The sequence below is a fragment of the Phlebotomus papatasi genome, chromosome 2, assembly GCF_024763615.1.
Source record: "Phlebotomus papatasi isolate M1 chromosome 2, Ppap_2.1, whole genome shotgun sequence".
Taxonomy (NCBI): domain Eukaryota; kingdom Metazoa; phylum Arthropoda; class Insecta; order Diptera; family Psychodidae; genus Phlebotomus; species Phlebotomus papatasi.
The window spans coordinates 39,253,555-39,274,969 of record NC_077223.1 but is presented as its reverse complement, the minus strand read 5'-3'; the positions used below and the strand labels follow the sequence as shown (position 1 = coordinate 39,274,969).

General features: G+C 31.8%; 1 protein-coding gene across 2 annotated transcripts in view; it reads right to left on the bottom strand.

Moving 5' to 3' along the window:
• LOC129804105 (UNC93-like protein) overlaps positions 1-21,415 on the bottom strand; it is a 97,444-nt gene that overhangs the window by 46,448 nt on the left and 29,581 nt on the right. For both annotated transcript variants that reach the window (XM_055851177.1, XM_055851178.1), the window contains exons 3-4: positions 15,340-15,641; positions 11,801-12,041 (exon numbers count right to left, since the gene is read on the bottom strand). In XM_055851177.1, the coding sequence (XP_055707152.1) occupies positions 11,801-12,041; positions 15,340-15,641 (543 nt within the window). The remainder of the gene's footprint in view (positions 1-11,800; positions 12,042-15,339; positions 15,642-21,415) is intronic.

The following is a 21,415-nucleotide window of genomic DNA, read 5'->3' as shown; positions in this document are numbered from 1 at the left end:
TACATAGAGCCTTCAATCTTAGAACGTTTCGCCAATAATTAAACAATTAATAGTAAATTGACCCTCTAATGATTAAGAGTCACTGCAGGGTAGCATCACAAAAATTACATTTACAACGACAATAAAGTTTTTATTTATTTAAAAGTGCAATAATATTCTCGGTAATAGTCTTTCTAACATCTTATGAAGGTTTGAACTCATTTTGACTCTTCGTTTTGTTGCTATTCCCAGTTTTGTGTGACAAGTCAGAGAAAAAGAGGGAAAATTTTTTTGTGCAGAAAATCTCATTTCTAAATTTAAAAAAAAATAAAGATTTAAAGTAATCTGACTAAAATAAGTTAATTTTTACTGAAAGATATGTCATTCTACTTTGTAAATTATAATTTAAGAAATTGAAAAAAATTAAAATGTGAATTTTAGAAATTTCTGAATATTTTATTAAAGTTTTAAAACGAAAAAATGAACTTAGAAAAAAAAATAGAAGAATGAGGGCCGCAGAAAAAAAATTATTCGTTCACAAAGAAAATGAAGCATGAGCCATTTAAATTTTCACGGATCGACAAAATTTAAACTTGCTTTTATCACTACCTGACACCCATTTTTTGTATCATTGAAAATGTTTTATCATAAATAAATCAAATTCAAGTTTCTTTTTATTGATTAAGTTTCAAAAAATCGAAAAGTTGTGTCAAGCAGTACTAACTTTAAAAATTTTTATGTTTCTGTGATTCTCATCTTTTTAAAATTATATTTATTGCATAATAAAATACCATTTTATATTGTAGGACGGCCGCAAACCAGGATCTGATTAATGGTTTAATTGTTGGGTCAGATCCTGTAATCTCCCACTATCGCTATCACCAAATGGAGAAGAAAAAGACAGAAAATGTACTCCCAGAAGACGTGCAAGATTTAATAAGAACCTAAATCAAAAAATATATTGAAAAGGAAAATCAAAAATTAATTTCTTTGTTTTTAGTATTTATTCACTCTTTCACACACATGTGACGTAGAAAACTACCACACATGGATAAATGGTTTAATTGTACTATGGATATTCTAAAAGCAGACTCTTGAGGAGAAGAAACAGAACAAAAGAGGTGGCAATACGTTACAGCTTTGAATTTGAATTTGAATTTGAAGTTATTTATGCCCAAAAAATACAAAGAACTTACATAGCGTAATTTTCAAACCCCATGACATAAAACCTTATAACGTGGGACTTTCACACATATTTTACATATTTTACTCCGGATTCCTTATTCACATATAAATTGTTTATAAACACCTTTTTAACGTCAAAATTAAAAAATGCACTTTTTGACGAAAATTGCTTCTAGTGTGTAGACGCCATGAGACTTCAACTTATGGCTAAAATCATCGTACTATAGTATTCGAGCATATAAAATAAAATATGTATTTCTTAGAGTTTTTATTTATATCTTCAAAGTGTTTTCAATTTTTACTGGATTACAATCGATTTGAACTGGTTCATAAATCACTCAAAAGATCCCACAAAATAGTTTTTGGAGTAATGTAATTGAATTTCGTATAAAAATTAGTTATCGGTTATGAACCGGTTCATTACCGGTTTAAAACCGATTGGAACCGGTTCAGTTTTGTCGGAAATTTCGAGACCTTTCCAACGACCCCAAACATGACTCCATTCGCTTGATAAATGCGCTTTCTAGATCCTTTATAACTTTTGACCTTGAAAATCCGTTATCAGGAATGATTCAACGGGATGTTCGTATATGGAGAAGATGTCCGCCTGTTTAATCTCTAAAACATATCCAAAAATGAAGACAATCGCACTGCACGTTTTCGAGATATCATAAAAAACATAATTTTGGTGGGTGGGGGAGGGGTGGGGGTTAAATGAGGAGCATATTAATAATCCCAGAGTAGACTTATGGGGGGGTGCCCGGAAGGTCCCAAATCTCTATCTCTAACCGTATGCCTTACAAAATATATTTTGTTGGTGTTTACTGGTTCTATGTAAGTTTACCCGCCTTTCCCCTATGATTTTTCAATTTTTGGTATCAGAATTGGAATCAGGGACCCCAAATTAGCTATATATGACCTTTTCACCACAGAGCTGGGGTTTTGGCCACTTTTTGTATGGAGCGGCCCCACTGTGGACTGGCGTAAAATGTCACTTGGGATTTTAAAGTATTAGGGGAGGGTGGGGTAGCTACACGCACCTGAAGTCTTTTTCAAGACTTATTTGCTAAATGTTTATGAAAAATATTCAAACTATCTAAGTTTAGTTAGTTTTTTTTAGGTATTGGATAAATAAAAATATACAAAAAAAATTCCCAGATATTAATTTGTTCCCAAAATTTAATTTTAGAAAGTCTTGAATGCGTGACTTTGCTCCATCTTCCCTTATTCTTAAAGTTTAATTGACTATTTAAAAAAAATATCAAAATATTTGAGATGAGAAATCAGTATTGCGGAAAAGCGTGAAAGAACATCTTAAGTGAATGAATATTAAAAAGAGCAATAAATGTCAATTTTGTAGCGAAATTTATAGCATGGACTTTGTACGCAATCATTGCCAATTAATTAAGTAAATGCGTTGCGTAGGAAAATGCAAAAGAAAATTGGAGTACAGGGGGAATGGTTCCAGGCTTTTTCTCATTCCATAAACAGTGATTATTTCGTATGTTGAAATTGCAGGCACATTCTAGCTCATGAAAAGTATAAGTTTTTGGCAAAGAGGAAAAAACTAATGGATATGGAAGATACCAACTTTACTCAGATGACCAATATGGGAGGAGAAAGTTGGTTTGGCACATAACAATTCTCTTTTCGTAGTAGACATTTCCTCGAGAAGTTGAAGCAGTTTTTTTGTTAGATACATATAATTTATTAAATTTTCTTCATGGATTTTCTTCAATTCGGATTTTCTATTTAATAATGAAAGTTTTTAGTGAGTATATTTTTTCTCAATATACAAAAGCAATAAATTTTGTTATAAACATGAAGGATGTGGCAAAGCGTGACAACTTTGCGTTATGCTAAAACTCACAAGATAAAACTTCTAGTAAATTATTCTCTCCCATAGTTTCCGGGTACATGTAAGTTTATTACCTTCGTAGCCTTCCTACATCATCAGAATAATTAATTATTAATTAAGAAGTAATTATTTTTGCATGTTTGAGCTCTGGTCTTGAAATAACTTAAAAAAAACATTTGTAAAAATTGTAAAAAGGAATAAATTAAGATCATTGGCACACGTATTCGTTACTAATTGAGACTAATGTAGTTTGGTTGGAAATTTCAAACATCTCATTGAAATCCAAATTTGATCAAATCGGTTTTGAAATAAGCCCTCTAGCCTAATTGTACAGTGCCGGACAAATTTGTACCAATGTTTCACAATTCTCTATAAAGCACTAAATATCTCAAGTTAATTTACATTTTAGCTGCAACTTTTTTTTTCTTAGAGAGCTCTATTATAAAGCTACAAATTGTGCCTTATTAGGATTTTTTTGGAAAGGACTAACATTTTTGTAGAGTCTTTTAGAAAAGGATGCATTGGTACAATTTTGTCACGTGTAACCAAGCGCTACTTTTTGTTCTAAAATTTTATTTTATGAACTATCTACGTAAATAGGAATTCAATATAATGACTTCTGGCTGTTCTTCTTGCATTTTACATAACCACTTCCGAATTTTTTCCCATACAACTTAAGTAATGGTAGATTTGAGAAAAATACGTTCTCATATGAAAGAGTGTATCATCTGAACTTAATGTTGCTTAAGATATAGGTTTTGATTAGTTTTAAAGGCTAGGCAATAGCTTAGAACCCGCCGAAAGCGAATTTTTCGCCCAAATACAACAATAAATGGTAATAAACTGCGATTGGAGTCCGGATTTGATATTCCTACTACTGGATCACACCTAAATACGTAGTCTGATCTCTGTGATATGGCCTACGTCATGTTTGCAGCCATTTTGTTGGACCAAAATCCGTTATTGATACACTTTTCATATGAGAGCGTATTTTACTCAAATCTACCATTACTTAGTAAGTAAAAAAAATCAGAAGTGGTCACGTAAAATGATTAATAACAGCCGGAAGTCATTATATTAAATTCTTATTTACGTATAAATAGTTCACAAAATAAAATTTTAGAACAAAAAGTAGTGTTTGATCACAAGTGACAAAATTGTGCTAATGCATCCTTTTTTAAAAGGCTCTACAAAAATATTAGTCCTTTTCCTAAAAAATCCGAATAAGGCACAATTTGTAGCTTTATAATAGAGCTCTCCAAGAAAAAAAGTTTCATCTAAAATATAAATTAGATCTTGAGATATTAAGTGCTTTATAGAAAATTGTGAAACATTGGTACAATTTTATCCGGTACTCTATTTTGATCTTGTAACTCAAAATAAAATAGAGAATTTTCCTGTAATGGGTATGAAAAAGAACAAAATCGCTTGAGCCAATCTCGAAAAAATTAAAAAAAAAGTATCGGATGGGTAGAAGGGATGAGGGTCACCGAAGGCCGGAAGCTGATAATCTGATACTGCTTAACCTCTAGTCTGATACCGAACGTTCGAACTTATAAAAATCGAGAGACATAAATCAATTATAGGTACTCTAAGGAAGCATTACCGCTTAGAATTGATGTAATTTGGACTTTTCAAAAAAAAAATAATAATAATAATTAAAGCAAATCGGTTGAAAAACACACCTTTCAGAGTAATTGAAGTTTGACACTGAAAAAATTAAAATAGAGACTTTTCTGGTTATTTTAGAATGGATGAAACGAATGAAACGTTCACCTGGGGTACCTCTAAAATATAAAATATCTGGCAATGAATAAATTCGCTTTGGTCGATTTCAAGAGAAACCAAAATAAGCATAATCTTGTAAAGGAAAAAGGAATTGATTAAAATTCGTCTAGAAGTGATGTTTTTTTGTGGATGACCAAAGACCGGAAGCTGATATCTTTTACTGTTTGAGCTCTACACTGGTGACAAGCTAACAAAAGCGGATTGTATTTATTGCCTTCTCTGAGTTTGAGTAAAAATCTGCTTTTGCAATTCACTGTTCTGATACATTAGTTTCCACACTGAAACCAAAATTTATGAGGGTGGCAAGGGCGATTATATGTAAGCACGAGTAAGAGCAGCTAGTAGGGCGTATAAGCGGGTAATTTTTCACGTGACAAAAAGTGGGAAAAGTCACTTATGGAATTTCTCGGACTTTTTTACAGACCTCTTCCATTTTTTGGCGAATTCTTTGATATTTGGCTTAAATGTCAATAACACAGCAAATTTTAGGAAAGTATTACATAAACCATTCTTTAATTTTAGGTGTATGCTATACCAATAGGCTAATTGTGAAGCTGGAAAATAATCTGTTCGAGAAAAGAAAAGATTGTGTCACTGACGTCACTGTACAATTTTTTACTTCCCACCGTAATATCCAAGGTAGATCTCTGTACTTGTTGGGGCATTTTTACATATTCCTTTGTACCCTTTGAAAATAATAAAAAAAAATAGTAGAAACCAAAAATAGAACATTACTTGAGTACATTAATACCGAAAAGTTGAAAGCTAAATAAGTAATAAATGCAGAAGAAAATATATCTCACCTATTTTTGTAAATATCCTAATATTAGGGCAACTGCACAAAATTTCGGTACAGTTTCATGTCAGTGCCAAAGTCTTAAGTTTTAAATGTAATATATTTTTAATACAAATTCAATTTCTTTCGTTACTTCTTTTTAAAGTGTTGCTTGGATCCTTGTAGATAGTAGGGTAAGTGTGCCAAATTTCGGCATAGTTGCATGCAAGCGTCAAAGTCTCAAGTTTGAAATGTAATATTTTAAATACAAATTGATTTTTTTATTCTTTCTTCTGAAATAGTGTTGCTTGGAACCTTGTAAAGAGTTTACCGTCTTTGTTTACTCTAAAATCATTCTTAATACATTTTAAAATGAATAAAAATATTGACATAGCTTTGGTGCCCTATTTCGGCCACCTTCATTCTCATAATTCCTTGCCCTTCGGGAATTCTTCCAATATCTTTTTCACGTCATCTCGTTTGTCGAAGCTACGTTTTTTGTTATTCTTTTGCATTGTATAATCTCTAGAGTACGTAAAATCTAAAAGTTCATGGAAATTCGAGGAACAAAAAAGGTGGTCGAAATTGCAAGCAGGCCGGAATTTGGCACACTTACCCTATATCGTCTTTTTACGTTTAAAATTATTCTTAATATATTTTAAAATGAATAAAAATACACACATGGCGTGTGAAAATTCCATTTTAAGTAAAATTTTGCATGCAAAATTAGATTATGACAACATTATCTATTAATACCTTTGATATCAATATGCTTGAAGCATTTTATTACCCCAAAATTCAACTTACAATTAAATTTGTACTAATTCCGAACCAGAAGCAGCCCAAATTCACTTCTTAAGAATCTCAAACATAAGCTTATCTGGGGTTAGTTTATTATTGGATTTATGTTTTTTTATATTTGTGAAAATGAATTGGAAACTTTTCAAATTAAAACAATATCCATACACCATCTAGAGATAGCATAGTACAGCCTTGAAAACTTGTATAAACACCCCTTTACCACAATATATAAATTGGGTAAACAACTTTGTTGTTTTCAAGTGTATTGTCTTATGCGTCCATTTAATTTTATCGGGTAATTAAAGACTAAGTTTAAGTGCAGCATGTGCATGTAAGAAAAACCTATTAAATATTTAATACTGATTTGTCGTACATCCGATAAAATATGAAAATACTTTTTGGTACATAATTTCTATTTTTTATTTTTAGACACATTGTAATTGAACAATAAACCTTTTTGCCAAAATCGAACATTTTGACGGCATTGGCATTATGTTTAAATGTGCAAGTGATTCACTGCAAAGTCTTTCATTTAGACAAAAAATCTCACAATTTATAAAGGTATTTACACATAGTGCTAATTTTATTTGATGTGAAACGCCTGAAGTGTATTTTATTAGATTTTTACATTTGACATTAAAATAACGTTAGAAGGAATAGTTGGAGGTTCTTTTAGTATAAATATGTAGAAGAAATGCTATGGGAACATTTTTAAAATTATGCTATCCTTTTCAAATTGAATTAAAAAAACAATTTTAGAAAAGAAAGTGTGGGGATAAAATGAAAGAAGGATATCTTTAATTAATACTGATTTAGGGTAGATTCTTCAAAGACCGCAGAAGTCGATATTTCATATCGTTTGAACTCTAAACCAGTGAGAAACTGAATAATGAGAATATGGATTATGAATAGGAGAACTGTACCTTATTCCGATTAAGTACCAAAGTACAGTATTTTATTGAGTATTTTCAATGCAAACTGAAGTTTTTTGTTACGCCTAAAACGATTTTGAATTATGTTCATAAATCTTAATAAAGTTCTTAATAAAAAAGATGCACGATAGATACAAAGGGCTGAACAAGTCTAGGTAACACTATCTCCATTTATAATAATCTAATCCAATTGTTATTTTTTTTATCAAGAGTGTTGTTTGGAATTTTGAAAAGTAGTTTATCATCTTTATTTTGCCTAAAACTATTCTTATTTAATTTATTAAAAAATATAGAAATTATTCTATGTCTTGTTTTGAGCACCTTGTTTGCAAATCGAGACACTTAGTTTTTAGAGGTGATTCTTCTTTGTTTCTGTAGACATTATCCAATAAATTTAAAAAAAATTAAAAATTAATAAAATTTTGAAAAATAGAACAACTATCCCGAATACCGTTCACTAATGAATTACCCTCCCGATTTGAAAGCTCTCTTCGGTTGAGGTTTATGCTGCAGCAATTTCGAAGTATGGTTTTGGAGGCAGAGGAGGGCTAGGGGAACCTGGGGCACCACCAAACACGGGGTACCACAAAACACTGCGATTTTTTAATCGAATATTCGACTTCAAAGGATAAGATTTATAGGAAATTATAGGCACTATAGGGATGCTTGTCCACTGAAGGAATGGTCGAGATAGTCCGAGTAATTTAGAAATAAAATTCAGTGTTTGGTGGTACCCCGTGTTTGGTGGTGCCCCAGTTTTCCCTATAAGTGAACATTTGATTCATTATTTTTGAAAATTTTACATTTTAGGTTTTTAGACAATTTGTGAAAGATGATAAAGAAATGATTTATGGTACTTTCGTGTGGAGTTCTTGAACTCGTCAGTTCGAGCACTTTGCGAATTTTCTTTAGGCGTTCTTGAAGTTACATATCTCGTCTAAATCAATAAACCATAAAGCAAAGCATCACTGATCAATAAACCTCTGGGCATATTGACCTCATCCTCCTCAACCAACATAGAATTGTTTGAAGCAAGTCACGCTCTGTTTATCCTGTTTACACCAGAAGCATTTATGCCATTGGAGTGTAAAGGCGCCGTGGGAAGGCTCTGCTGGATGCGTGTCATGTAAAAGGATGCTGGGAGCATTTTCATGTGCGGGTGCGGTTGATGGAAAAGTGGCGTTCCTTGTGGCAGAATTTATATTAATGGTGAGTGTGTATTAGCTCGTCTTGCTTTTTTTCTTATCGGATTTTTCTTTCTATCCCACCATATCGCATACACACATCCATGGAGTCTGATTTATAACCCAGTCAAGTTTGCAATATAACGAAAGTTTCCTGTACATATTTTACGGCTGAGGCACAACAAGTAACATTCCCTATCAAAATGATTCCACACCAAATATCATGCTTGTATATTTTAGAATTGCCCTGCATTTGTAACCAAGACACGACAGTATATATTCTTGTTTTGTATTTCCAGGATCAATAATGTATGATACGAATTCAAATATATCCTATCTACACAAATTTCTACGATTCAGTTTGAATGCAAATTCATAATAAAATATTGCAAACATTACACTAAGTATGATGATAAAAGAATAATATAAGAGATATAACACTATCTATATTTTTATGGCTTTATGCCTTTTGATGACATATAATATAAATTTATTCGCAAAAACAATTTTGTAAACTAATCCGGCTCTTGAGTAACGCAATGTTGTCAAATTTTTAGAGAACATTCAGGCCTACATTTTAAACATGTCATTTTTGGCAATCAATCCAAATAATCAAATACAAAAAAAAAGAATTGGTTTAAAAAAAATTTCATTTACTCTCTGAAGATCCTAATACCGGCTTCAGACTGGAGGTTTAGCATAGTTCCCGAAAGTCTCAAAATTTTAAATAACAAAGCAATTTTAAATTTTATTGATTTTTCAAAATCTAATGGAACATTTACCACTAATATCCATTCCTAAACAATAATTTCTTAAAAAATCGTGCCTGATAAGGAATTAGAGAACTTAAGCCGGATGCCTAAGCTTTAAGTCTGAAGCCCGTATAAGTCGCTATCTTTAATCATTAGTCCCCTAGTTCCGGTACCGTCAATACCGCACAGTCGATATTTTCATGGCGTTTTACATTTTTGTTCGTTTTTTTCGATTTTTACATAAGTTGATAAAAAAATTTATCTACTTTTCGAATCCAGTTTTTGTCATATGACATTTACTAAATACTAAACCCTTGTTATATTAGTGACCCTAACAAGATTTTGCTCAAAATATATTAATTAGAAAATTAAAAAAATAATAAATATTTATAATATTAATAAATGAATACTTAGAATATTAATAGGAAAGTCTTATTAGTAATGACAATTTAGAAATATAAACATGAAAAATTATACAATTATTAAAGTATTGTGTTCACGAGTTTAAGTGTTCTGCAAAGTTTTTCCCACTACGCAATTTTTCTGTTAATGTTTACCGTATCAAAACCAATTGGAATTTAAACTGATTTATAAAAACCACTAAAGAGATCGTGCAAGTTAACCCTTTAAGGACGAGAGGGTAAAAAATTATGAGTCAGAAAAAAAAACACTTTTACGGTTTTGCTCTTCAAACCGAACTTTAGAAGGCCATAGGAAAAATTTAATTTTTGGGTCACTGGTGACCTAATCGTCCTTAAAGGTTTAACCCTTTAAGGACGATTGTAACACAGTAGAATTTCAGATAAAAGTAGATATCGTATAATATTATAAATGATTAAAACTGCTTCAGACTTATGACAAATTGCAATACATTTTTTTGATTCTTAAAACTAATTAATTATAAAGAATATTTCAGCGGTATTTTTGTGTATAGATGTCAGCCTAGAGAATATCTAAAACAAATTCGAAAACGAAAAAACCGTAACACGAGTTGCCAAGCAAAAAACCATTGTTGAGGATAGGAAAGAAAAGGTTCTTGAAAATTTGAAGTAAGTATTTTAACTTTTAACCGTTTTTTTTAGGTCTAAATAAACTTACGGATAAACGGATGGATGAATCCGACCGATAGACAGCGTAACATCGTTTCTGCGAAGTACCGTAGATGCGGGTGACTTTGTCCTCCGTACATGACGGTGCCTCCCTACTGTTCGTAAGCTTTTCTTTAATTCTAATGTTTAAGAATGATCCTAACCGATCAGACATGGTAGATCGGATCGGTAAAGATCATTCTAATTAAAGAAAAGCTTACGAACAGTTACTCACGGAGGACAAACTCACCTGCATCTGCGTTAGTCTGAAACTCGATGTTATTAGATATGGTTCCCGGGGAAGGAAATATTGGAAATTTAAATAGGAGGATCAAAAAACGAAAAATATTTTTTCAAACGGAAACTAACAATAACAGAATCGTGCTTTTGATTTTAACTTCTAAATAACAATATGATCGCAGCGTGGCGGAGGATTATCTCAGAATAAAAGTACTTTCTTCTCAGAGCTTTCGATTTCCTACGGTCTTCTTTAGTGGTTGAAAATAATTTTTTTTATCTAATTAAAAAAGTCTTGTGTTTGGGGAAAAATTTTATTCCGAGAAAAGTTGTTATTTTCGGGTAAAATCATTAGGAATAAGGGATGTTTTAGGGTTAATACTTAATGTCTTGTATGCCTCATGTATTAATGCTTTTTATGTATACCAATAACGCCAATAACTAAAGAATTCCTAGAAATCATTTCTTAACCTTAATGATTACCAAACGTAAGACTGTTTTGGGACGGAGGGAACTAGTTATATGAGGCAACGGCTTAATTATTACAAACAAAAAGAATGTAAATAGCGATCAAAGTCACAACACTTAACGAAAAAATTCCAGCGTAAATGATTTATTTTTTCAAATTTCTAGCTGTTAATTGTCTTTTTCTTAGCACAGCGTTCAGCATTTTTCTATGTCGAAAATCCATGTATGAATTTGAATCTTCTTCAAAAATTCTTTTCCATTGGGTAAATTTTTATGTTTAAAACTTTCAAATGATTAAAATTGATTAGAAGTCATTTTAAAAATCTAGTTCATCACTTGTTTTCATCTTATATTGTTTTACCTTTTCATTATTTTTTTTTTAGATCAAACCAGTTGTAAGTTGCCATGTAGTATATTGAATAGTCATTCCACTGTTTTCGAGTCACATAGTATTCACATTTCCAGAAATATGCTTGAGTAATAGCTTCTATTATCTAATATCACTACCGTAGAGTAGTTCACGTGCACGTTAAGTCATATAGAATATCTTTTGGTAATTTTCCAAATGACGGAATTTCTCATGTGCAGAAGTGTGATAATCCACAAGACATGATAAAGTTACTGAATGGTATGTATGGCAATGTATGGTATAAGATAGGACAAATTGGCAGGAAAATCCTTCAATATATACATACTTTGTTCTGTTACCTTTAGACTTTTGCTGAGAGTGTAACGGTATGGGAATTAATTTACCTCGTCAGGGAGTCCACTCCAAACGTCACCGCCAGACAGGCTGTCACCATACACGCCAGAAAGATACCGGATAGTATGTGAATGTGTCGGGGATCAGGTGGGCGAAGATTGGAGTTTTCCATCGCATTGGCACTGTTTGGACAAAAGTTACTCCCACAGATAGTAGATACATCTCGCAGCAAATATGCCGTGGAATTAGCTTCAAAGGATTCATTGGATGTTCCAGTCAAGTGGGTGAGAACTACACAGAAGGAAAAAGTTGTTTTGAATTTCCAGAAGATGCATTTCATAAAATTCTTTATAAATGTAACACGAATAATAGAGAAAAAATGTCAGCGTTTCATTTTCTCAAAAAAAAGTCATTATTATGATAACGGAACTTTAAAGTGCCTTTTCTCGTGAATAAAAAATAATAAAATTATTCAAAATGTTTTCTTAGGGTTTCGCTCTACTATCAGGGCGTTTTAAGTATATCATGTTACATTGTGATAATATATACGTACAAATTTTCAACTAAAAATTAATAATATACATTTGATTAGCAATTAAAATTATGTCTTGAAATTAAGGATTACCCCCTCATTCTGATAAAACGAAAGTTTAAAAATTTACTTTAAATATTTAGTATAAAAATTAATAATTTTGAATTAAACGCTAATGGACGGCCTGGCGCTAAGGGTTCTCTCGACCTACCTCAAAATTAAAAAAAAAATAATCTGAAAGCATTTCCATTGTGTGATTGTGAAATCCTATTTTTGTGTAATTGTTAAGTTCGTTATTGTAAGTTCGATACATTTCGGTTTAAAAGAAATTTAAATATCACAGAGAAATCCGAAAAATTAAAATAACATTCCGGAATTTTAATTTTATACTGCAGTATTGATCCAAAATCGGTGTAAATATTACCCTTTTTAGGTGTATTAGGTGTTAAAGGTATTCTTTTTCATGTTAATTTTACCCTTAATAAGGTGTAAAATTAGCATTAAAAATGTTAAATTTCTGAGGAAAAAATCTTAATCGCACCCTCTCTTTTTCCTCAGTGATTAAATATACGTCGTAAATACATTAAATTATACTAAAAGTATTACACTAAAACACGTAAGTGGAATCTCACAATTTTACAAAAAATGATTTTTAAAAAATAATGACCATTACAATTTTATTTTTAGAACATAGTTTAAGAAGTAACCTCTCGAAGTAAATTTAGTTTTAAAGTCGATGTAGAATAATGTATATAGGGAATGAGACATCGATATAGGCCTGTCCTTTGGAGTTATAAGTAATGAAAGAATCGCATATTTACTGCTACCCCAGTTTCCTCTAAAGTTTAAACAAATTCTGGAACATTTTTCTTAACCCAATGATCCGTGCTTTGCCTTCCTGAAATCCCGTAAATATAATTTCAAATTTTTCTCATTCTATCATTTCCCAACACATTTGACAAATATTTAACCCTAAGTTGTTCTTAAATTTTCAGACAAAACATTCGACTATTTTTTTAAATTTATGTAAATATATTTCAATTTACAGAGTGGAAATTTCGATCTGATGTAAAAATAATGTTCATTTAAACTACAATAAAAATACAAAAACAACAATTTTATTTTTAAATGAAAATTGTCGAAAAAAGAAAATTCATGCCCAGATACAGAAAGTACATATACACAGAAAAAAAATATCTCGTAAAATTGTTCGTAAATGTTTGCGAATTTCTGATGGAGACTTACTAAAAGCTCTTAAATCGTATAACCCAGTAAAAGTTCGTAAATATTTTCACAAACATTGTTTGTAACATGATCACTTACTGAGCTTTTTTTCTTTTTCATACATTTGATGGTAAATGTTGGTAAAAGTTTGTCATTTGATTGTAAAGTTTAGTCAGACAAACAAATATGTACGAAGAAATGTTTATAAAAGTAAAAAAATGCACTTGAAGTTATATTGTTAAGAACAATGTTTGTGGAAAAAACTACAAACTTTTACGAACTTTTTGTGGGTTATACGATTTACGACCATTTCGTAAGTCCCCAATATTAATTTACAAACATTTACGAACAATTTTATGAATTTTTTTTTCTGTGTAGTAGAACTATAAAATATATAAATAATGCCAGAGAGAAATTGTGTTGAAATGATATAGTGAAAAGTTTAAAAGATTTTGAGGAAAGTTGACCCACTGAGAAATATTGACATGTCAAGACAATTTATTCAGCGGTAATTCGATAACAAAAAGTTTCACAGATATTTTGGTTTTAGAGGAAAGGGTTGGCAAAGTGTCCAATACTTTGCGGAATGCTCGAGCTCAGCTTAGATGCTATACCTCAAAAGTACATTAGCCTAATTTACTACTTAGAGGTCTAGGGAAAAGCGTACTGTTCAACTGTTCACGTTTTACCACTGTACTATCTCTTATTAATTTTACCGGTTTACAACCAATTTTAATCCATTTATAAGCTACTCAAAAGATCACTCAAATTATCATAGGGGTAGCATAATTAATTTTCGGGAAAAAAGTAGTTATCTGTTCAATACCGGTTCACCGTATTGCTGTTTAGTGGTCATCGAGTCGACTTAGAGTGGAGCCCCTGAAGCTATCAAGTCTCCATCTCTAACCGTTTGGCCTCTAGGTTTGGTAACGATCGGGCAGACAAACATCGTGACATCATTTTTCAAAAATTATTTATAATTTTTGAAAAATACGCTAAGCAATGTTGAGAAATGTGGTCCCCAGAGGTCGAAGATGGAAATTTTGGGGGATGTAAAAAAGCGAGGGATTGTGGAGTTCGAACAATAAATATAAAGTAATGTAAGAACTTATCTAATGAAAATTGGTGATTAGTTAAAAAATCGTAAAAATATGATTGTTTTGGTACGTTTGGCCACTTGTTTTAAAATTAGTTTCAATTAAATAAAAGATATAGTAACACTTTAATATATTAAAACAGAACATAGTATACGTTTTGTAGATACACTATTCATATGTTTTGAATTTGTTATTTTATTTTCGGTTACCAAAAGGGCATACTCCATCCTACTTTACAAAGGACTACTTTTAAGTGAACACGAAAAAAGCTTGAATAATTGATTTTGAATTATACAATATTTGAAAGAATTTATCTGAAATTCTTTATTTTGAAAACGTATTTGAGTTTTAATCGTTTTATCAATAGATTATCCTACAAATAGCGTTGAAGGATTAAGATTTAAAAGGGCTTGGGAGTGTGAGAGCGAGAAAAAGGCTGAAAATACAAAAGACTGTCGGAAAATGAAGAAGAATGGGCGAGAAAAGTAATTTGAACGTGTTCTCATTTTCACACTCCATAGTACGTCGGTATGTCCCGTCGGCCTGGCACATATTTCAATTTACTACTCACGCTAGAGAACACAATTGTAATTGACTCTTCCCCACGGATTTGTTTGAGAAAATTCTACTGTCAGGGGAATATTTCTATTTGGGTTCTTGACTTTGAGTACTGTCACACGTTACCATCACAGTTGAACATACAACAACTGGTGACACTTCCCATGGGAACAGTTACCTGAGGATGAAATTAAGTTGCCCCACACCTGAGCCATTTGATAAAAAACGAAGAAAAGTCCAAAGAATCGCACCACTGTCACCTCACTCTTTTGACCCATGCGATGACGTCCACCAAATTGAGAAAAAGCTTCAGCCACGACAGTCAGGTATGTGCACTTGGCACACCAAAGTGGACCACCCCCAAAGCCTACAGCTAAGCCGGCTGGTAGAAGGGTGTAAGCTCGTGGATAGAACTGACTGGCGATAAATGGCATATAGGCGATAAAAGAGATGGCAATGGTCCATTTGCAGCCCAAGAAACTGGAATGAAAAAAAAAACCCTAAAGTTATTAATCTGTGTTAAGGTAAAGTACTCTGTAGTCAGTTTGTTCCCCAACTCGACTAGTGGGGTTATTTATTGAATTTACTTAGATTTGCTGGTCTAACTGGTCTAGGGGGAAGTGGGGCAACTTTGAGCTGTGGCGCTACATTCCTATACGATTTTTCGCAAGCTAGGATTCAACATGATGGCATTGGGTTAGACAAAACAATTGTGGATCTAAATAAAACAATTGTAAGGACCAGCTCCATGTAAGGACAACTCAAAGTAGCCCCACCTCCCCCTAACATTAAAAAGTTTATCATATTATTTATAATGCAAATCAGTAAAAATTTCATTGAAATTGACTATAAAAAGTTGAAAGTTTGGCATAGAGAGTTAAACGATGAAAAAGACACGGATTAACCTTATTGCTTTTCTCTCCAATATTATCCTTACAACATTTTGGAGGCTTGTTTCCTCCTTCCTCAGGTATGGAAATTATTGGGGGGAAAATTGTTTGCAAGAATCCTCTTATAGTGGGCACTGGGACTTTCACATTGGACATTGATATGCACACGGTCCAACATGAACTCTAGTTTCTAGAGAGTTTTTCCACCGTTTTACTGTGGAGATTTGCTATAACAAGGCTAAGCCGGAGGTAGACGCTAACAAATATACTCTCTCATGTATCATTTTTTTTTATGTTTAATGCTGTTCCCAAAAAGCACTTTCATCATTGACCGTTCGCAACCCGATTTAAACCCTTTTGTAAATCACTCAAAAGATCGCCCAACTTGCTTAGGGCTAATACAATTGATTTCCAGATGAAAATTATTTAGCCGTATATAAACTGTTTGCTTCATTACCGATTGGAACCGATTCACGCTTGTTAAAAATTTCAAGATCTTTCCAACGAGCCTCACATGAACCCTTTCGGTTGAGAAATACGCTCTGTAATCTTTTTACGGTTGGGCGTTTACGGCGATTGCGTCACCGGTGACCAAAAAAACTTTTCTTTCTATACATCCAACTAAAGCAAAGTTAGGGGAAAGTACTCTCCCTTCGAACGTTCATGGCTTCGAATAATGTGAATTATCTTTTAGTTTTCCCAAGAGACTTACACATTTCTATTAAATATTAGTTGGTTTATCATCAATTGTTGATAATTCCGTGATAATTTAGTGTAAATCCCTTACGAAAAACAAAATAAATTCACAATATTCGAAGGCATGAACGTTTGAAGGGAGTGCACTTTCCCCTATACTTTGCTTTGACTCTAAAAACTAAGAATAAATTAATTTTCTAGCCTCAAATTTTTGACCCCCTCGTCTTTGAAGAGTTACCTTTGATCTTGAAAAACCGATATTAGAAATGATTTAACGGAATTTTCGGATATGGTTCAGTAAATTTATCTATATAAATTTAGGTATTTTCAAAACAAAAACAAAAATGATAAAATAGCACTGCGCGTTTTTGGAAAGAAACATTTAGTGCGAGAAACTTTCACCAAAGCCATGGTTTTTGAAGGGGAAATTAAGGTCATGGTAATGGTCCTTGGCTCGATCTATTTGGGGTCAACGCGCTGTTTGTCTTTCCATCTGTATGTTGCCACTACCATGGGCCAAACGGTCAGAGATAGCGATTCGGACCATTTGGGGGATGGTTCGAATCGCTATCTATAAACGTTTAGCCCATGGCAGTGACAATATACTGAGGTTAGGCACTGACAACATACGGAAGGACAAATGGCGCGTTTCTCAATTGACAAAAGTTCTCCCCGAAAGATGAAAAGTTGAAATTTTCATGGGTGAAAAAATAATGAGATTATATTTAGGGGAGACGGGGGCAAAACTTGTCAAAACGCATATTTAATTCTTACACGAGCTCTGAGAAAATTTAAACGTTTTATAATGAGCATATCCTTATAGGAAATTTACTGCTCTACAACATTGCAGAAGACTATTTTCCTCTATCTCGAAAGAAATGTGATTTTCGAATCATTTTCTAAAAGTCGATTTTATGGAGATTCTCAAAATTGCTGGGGCAAATTTTGTCAGTCTTCGGATAATTTGTGACATTTTACTCTCGCAAAAGTTAAAAATATCAAATAGACATATTTTCATAGGAAATTTATTCCTCTACAGCTATGTCGAAGATAATTTTTCTCTATCTTAACCCATTCAATCAATGTACCAGAAATATTTGAGATAGAATGTTCATATTTTGGAATTAGTTTCCTACAGATTAATAGACGAATCTGTAATCGAATAGATCGAATTCTCCGTCCGCCATTTTGAACAAAAATTTTGCTTGACCTTCCGCGAAGCAAGAAAACAATAACAAAATGTATTTTCATCCCTGTCGGACTATTTTTCCTAAGTAATTGAAGAACTAAAATTACTCAAAATCCATTCCCGACAGCAATTCGAGTATCAGTTGCCCAGGAATATAAGATCTAAAATCACTCAATTTGCGTATGGTGTATAATACCATGGTAAGGAATGGGTTAACGAGAAATGTGCTTAAATTCAGCTAATCAGTATTGATATTTTCTGTAAGCCAAATATTTCAAAAATAGGGCTCAAAATTTCATTATTTTTTATTTTACATAATCCTTCCTCGAATCCCTTGAAACTTTGCAAGTTTAAGAAGGTTCATGAAGGCTAATGAAAATTTCAAGCCTCATTCTCTTTTATTTTAGAAAATAGTGAATATTGAAATTTTCGTTTTGACAAATTTTGCCCCAGTCTCCCCTAATATACCGTTCTCTCACTGTGGAATTCGAGCAGTGAAATTGAAGAAATGATTCCATTGCTCGACTTGAGGGCACTTTACTTATGTATGAAAGTTATCATACTATGAAATTTCACATCAAAATTTTTAGATGAATTGCTTTTAGATGAATATTCATTGTTCCTTCTGTATGTATTTTGAATGCTTTTGAATGGATGAATATTCATTCTTTTAGTGATAAAAAGCTAAGAATGATTCACAAAAATATGTTGAAATAATGCTTAAATGATATAAAATAATGTTTTCTTATTTATTCACAAATTAATTTAGTCAAGCAATTTAATTTGACCAATTTGTCGGTATTTCAATTTCCATCAGAATTTATGTTCTTGTAGTAAAACCATTACCTAATTTGTGTATTCATTTGTTTGGAAACGTTCTTCTAAATTGCAGCATTTGAGGATTAGACTTCATTAAATTTTAGAGAAGATGGGAATGCGTTTCTTCATTAACTCATTCATTAACTTAATACTTTTCATTAAGTATTATAAATTCTACATTCTAACACGAAAGAGAAAAAAATTACTGATTAATTCTCTTGGTGAATTGTGGCCTATACCCCTTACCTAAGTAGCGAGATCGATCATTTCTTTTTCCTTGCTTGTGATTTCTTTTTTTGTTGTTTTTTTTTTTGTAAAAAAACAAACAGAAAAAACTATAAATTCTTGATATGCTGCTTGAAATTTGTAAAGTCTAATTAACAAAATACATTGATTTTATTATTGGTTTAATCATCACAAAAAATAAGGTGTTTCCCTCTTACAAATTTGTGGCAGAAGAAGGATCAAAAATCAAGAAAAAATAATTAGATGAAATGATGTTCTAAGATAAATGAAATCCGAAGTAAAATTATTGATAAAATAAGGAATTATTAAAAGCCATATTTTTCGTATATATAAGTAAAGTAGAATTACTATAAATCGCATTCAAAAAGTGTTATAGATTTCTTTAATGGTGGATATGTGTTTTTATTTTCAATTTTAATTCCAAAATTGTTCTTTCTCTCAATTTTAACAAACTTTAAGCGCATTAAAGATTTACGAAAATGCTGATATCAATACCATAAGTTTATAAACCACGTTATGGATAAAAAAATTTAGCATGCAATTTTACATAAAGTATTGATAAAGATGAACAGAATTTGCAAAACTATGGGAATTTTCCAACATTTTTAAACAAATCCCATATCGCTTTCAGCCTTAAAAGCTTGTAGTATATTGAATTTACTATGAGAGCACGACTGTTGTTTCCATGCTGTTCACTGTTGTGGAAAACATTGTTTATTGATGGCAAGTAAAAGTGGTAAGGTTGGAGAAGAGCAAACAGGATAACTATGGCAAAAGTCTAGGGAAATTTTATCATCACTGTTAAATGAAGCACAAGAGATGGTTTGTGAGAAAAAAAAAATCAGAACAATATTTGCATGAAACTATAGGAATAATTTAATAAGCCTCCCTCAGATAAACATATTAGGGGAAAAAATGTATAAACAAACAATTTCTTAAGTTTATGCTATATATTTTCCAATCCACGCAAATTCTTTGTTAAAAATATATCAATTACCGTCTATGGAGAAGACCCTACACCCAAAAGAGAAAATAACTTTTCTTCAAACCTTGTTTTCATCTACTCCCCAAGCCACAATAAAATCATTTAACGATTTTCCAGAGAGGAACTTTCTCCATAAACGTCGACGATATGCACAAAACTTGATATACCCACATAAGCAAAGAATTTTGAGGAAGCAAAGAGAATATCATATCCGGAGGTAAAATTTCAAATTACGACTTTTGTAATAACTTTCAATATTATCCATTGTTAAAAATGTTTGATTTTCTTTTAAAATGTCTTTGAGGCTTCGCAAAAAAGTTTTATAGAACTACAGTTTTCCTTAAATTTCTACAGGATTGGCACAACTTCACTCATAAAATTTAAACCTTGTGATATGGGAATAGTTTGACGACGAATTGAACCATGAAAGCGTTTGAAAAAAAAATTATATTGAAATGTAATTGTTTATCTGGACTAAAATGTTCACCGTAATGTTGCTAATCTTATCCTAATATGAACAGTTTAGAATGTTTCTAATTCGAAATTCCCAAAAATTGAATTGTCGGGTGAAAATACAGGACCACGAGTTGCGTGGAGCGTGGAGCAAACTGATATCTAGAGACGAAATGGAATAACTTTATTCAATGCGATTCTTTAATTCTAAAATTAAGCTTATGCCAGCTATCATGGTTATCGTGGCTATCATCAGCGTAATGATTGCTATTAATAAAACTTATAACGGGAAATCTTCTTGTAAATCTTTCTACTGAATATTTTTGGCAAAAAAACAAATGATCAGTAAAAAGTTCTAAATGGGCAGTAAAAAATTAAAAATGAGCAGTAAAATATTTAATTATGATCAGTAAAAACCTTAAATCTTTACAAAAATGGACCTAATTTATATATTTAACATTTAAAATAGTTCCATATAAAGTGTAAAGCCCTTTATTTTCCCTTTACTAAGATTTGGACGAAAATATCACTGTTTCAAAGTTTTTTGTTACTGATCAATTTTAACTTTTTACTGCTCATTTATTCAATGCCAATATTTTTTAGCACATGACTTCTCTCAAATGCTTCTGCATTATCGACTTTTCTTTGTGTTAGTTCCTGTCTCAACTGTTTTCTTCAATCCTTGTGGTGTTCCAAAAGCCATCAAACAGTCGTAACAGGAACCATTATACAAAGGAAAGTCGATTACGTTGTTATTCCAATTTAAAATTAACATGTTTTTTTTTAGCACTGGACTGTTGTCAAGTGGTTCTATCTAATCGACTTTTCTTTGTATTGGTTCATGCAACTACAGTTTAGTAGTTTAGGAACACAAATAGGATTGGGGAAAATAGTCGTGACAGGAATCAATACAAGGAAAAGTCGATAATGCAGAAGCACTTGAGAACAGTTAAGTGTTAAAAAACATGTTCATTTT